Source organism: Penaeus monodon, chromosome 24 (genome assembly GCF_015228065.2).
Source record: "Penaeus monodon isolate SGIC_2016 chromosome 24, NSTDA_Pmon_1, whole genome shotgun sequence".
NCBI classification, from domain to species: domain Eukaryota; kingdom Metazoa; phylum Arthropoda; class Malacostraca; order Decapoda; family Penaeidae; genus Penaeus; species Penaeus monodon.
Window position 1 is genome coordinate 7,208,127 of NC_051409.1, and position 410 is coordinate 7,208,536.

The window sequence follows — 410 nt, forward strand, 5'->3', positions numbered from 1 at the left end:
GTGAATATAACCTCTACCAATGCATGTGCATGTAACCTCTAATTCTAGTTCTGCATGTAACCTCTACCAATTTCATTCACAAACACCGTAAACGAAGCACAGATCCTTTTCAGGTCTCATCTGCGGGACTTCCACCTGCCACATGTGCGTGAGCGAGCAGCCCATCTTTGTGCCGGGTGTGTGGGGGCCATACTTGAGTGCCATGGTGCCTGGCTGCTGGCTCAATGAGGGAGGCCAGAGTGCCACTGGGGCCCTTGTTGATCATGTCATCAGGAGCCACCCAGCTTCAGGAAAGTGCCCTCAGAGGTATGGCGCTGCTTTTGAGTCGAAAAGAAAGCTACGGATTTATCTCTGGAGTTTCCATAGTCTTAGTTATTATTGTTTTTTTTCTCTCTCTCTCGATTTTTGCT

At 48.5% G+C, this 410-nt stretch overlaps 1 protein-coding gene across 3 annotated transcripts in view; it reads left to right on the forward strand.

Annotated features, from left to right (window-relative positions):
• The window catches only part of LOC119588537 (FGGY carbohydrate kinase domain-containing protein-like), a 12,575-nt gene that overhangs the window by 8,674 nt on the left and 3,491 nt on the right, over window positions 1–410 (forward strand). For all 3 annotated transcript variants that reach the window (XM_037937175.1, XM_037937176.1, XM_037937174.1), the window contains exon 8: window positions 114–306. In XM_037937175.1, the coding sequence (XP_037793103.1) occupies window positions 114–306 (193 nt within the window). The remainder of the gene's footprint in view (window positions 1–113; window positions 307–410) is intronic.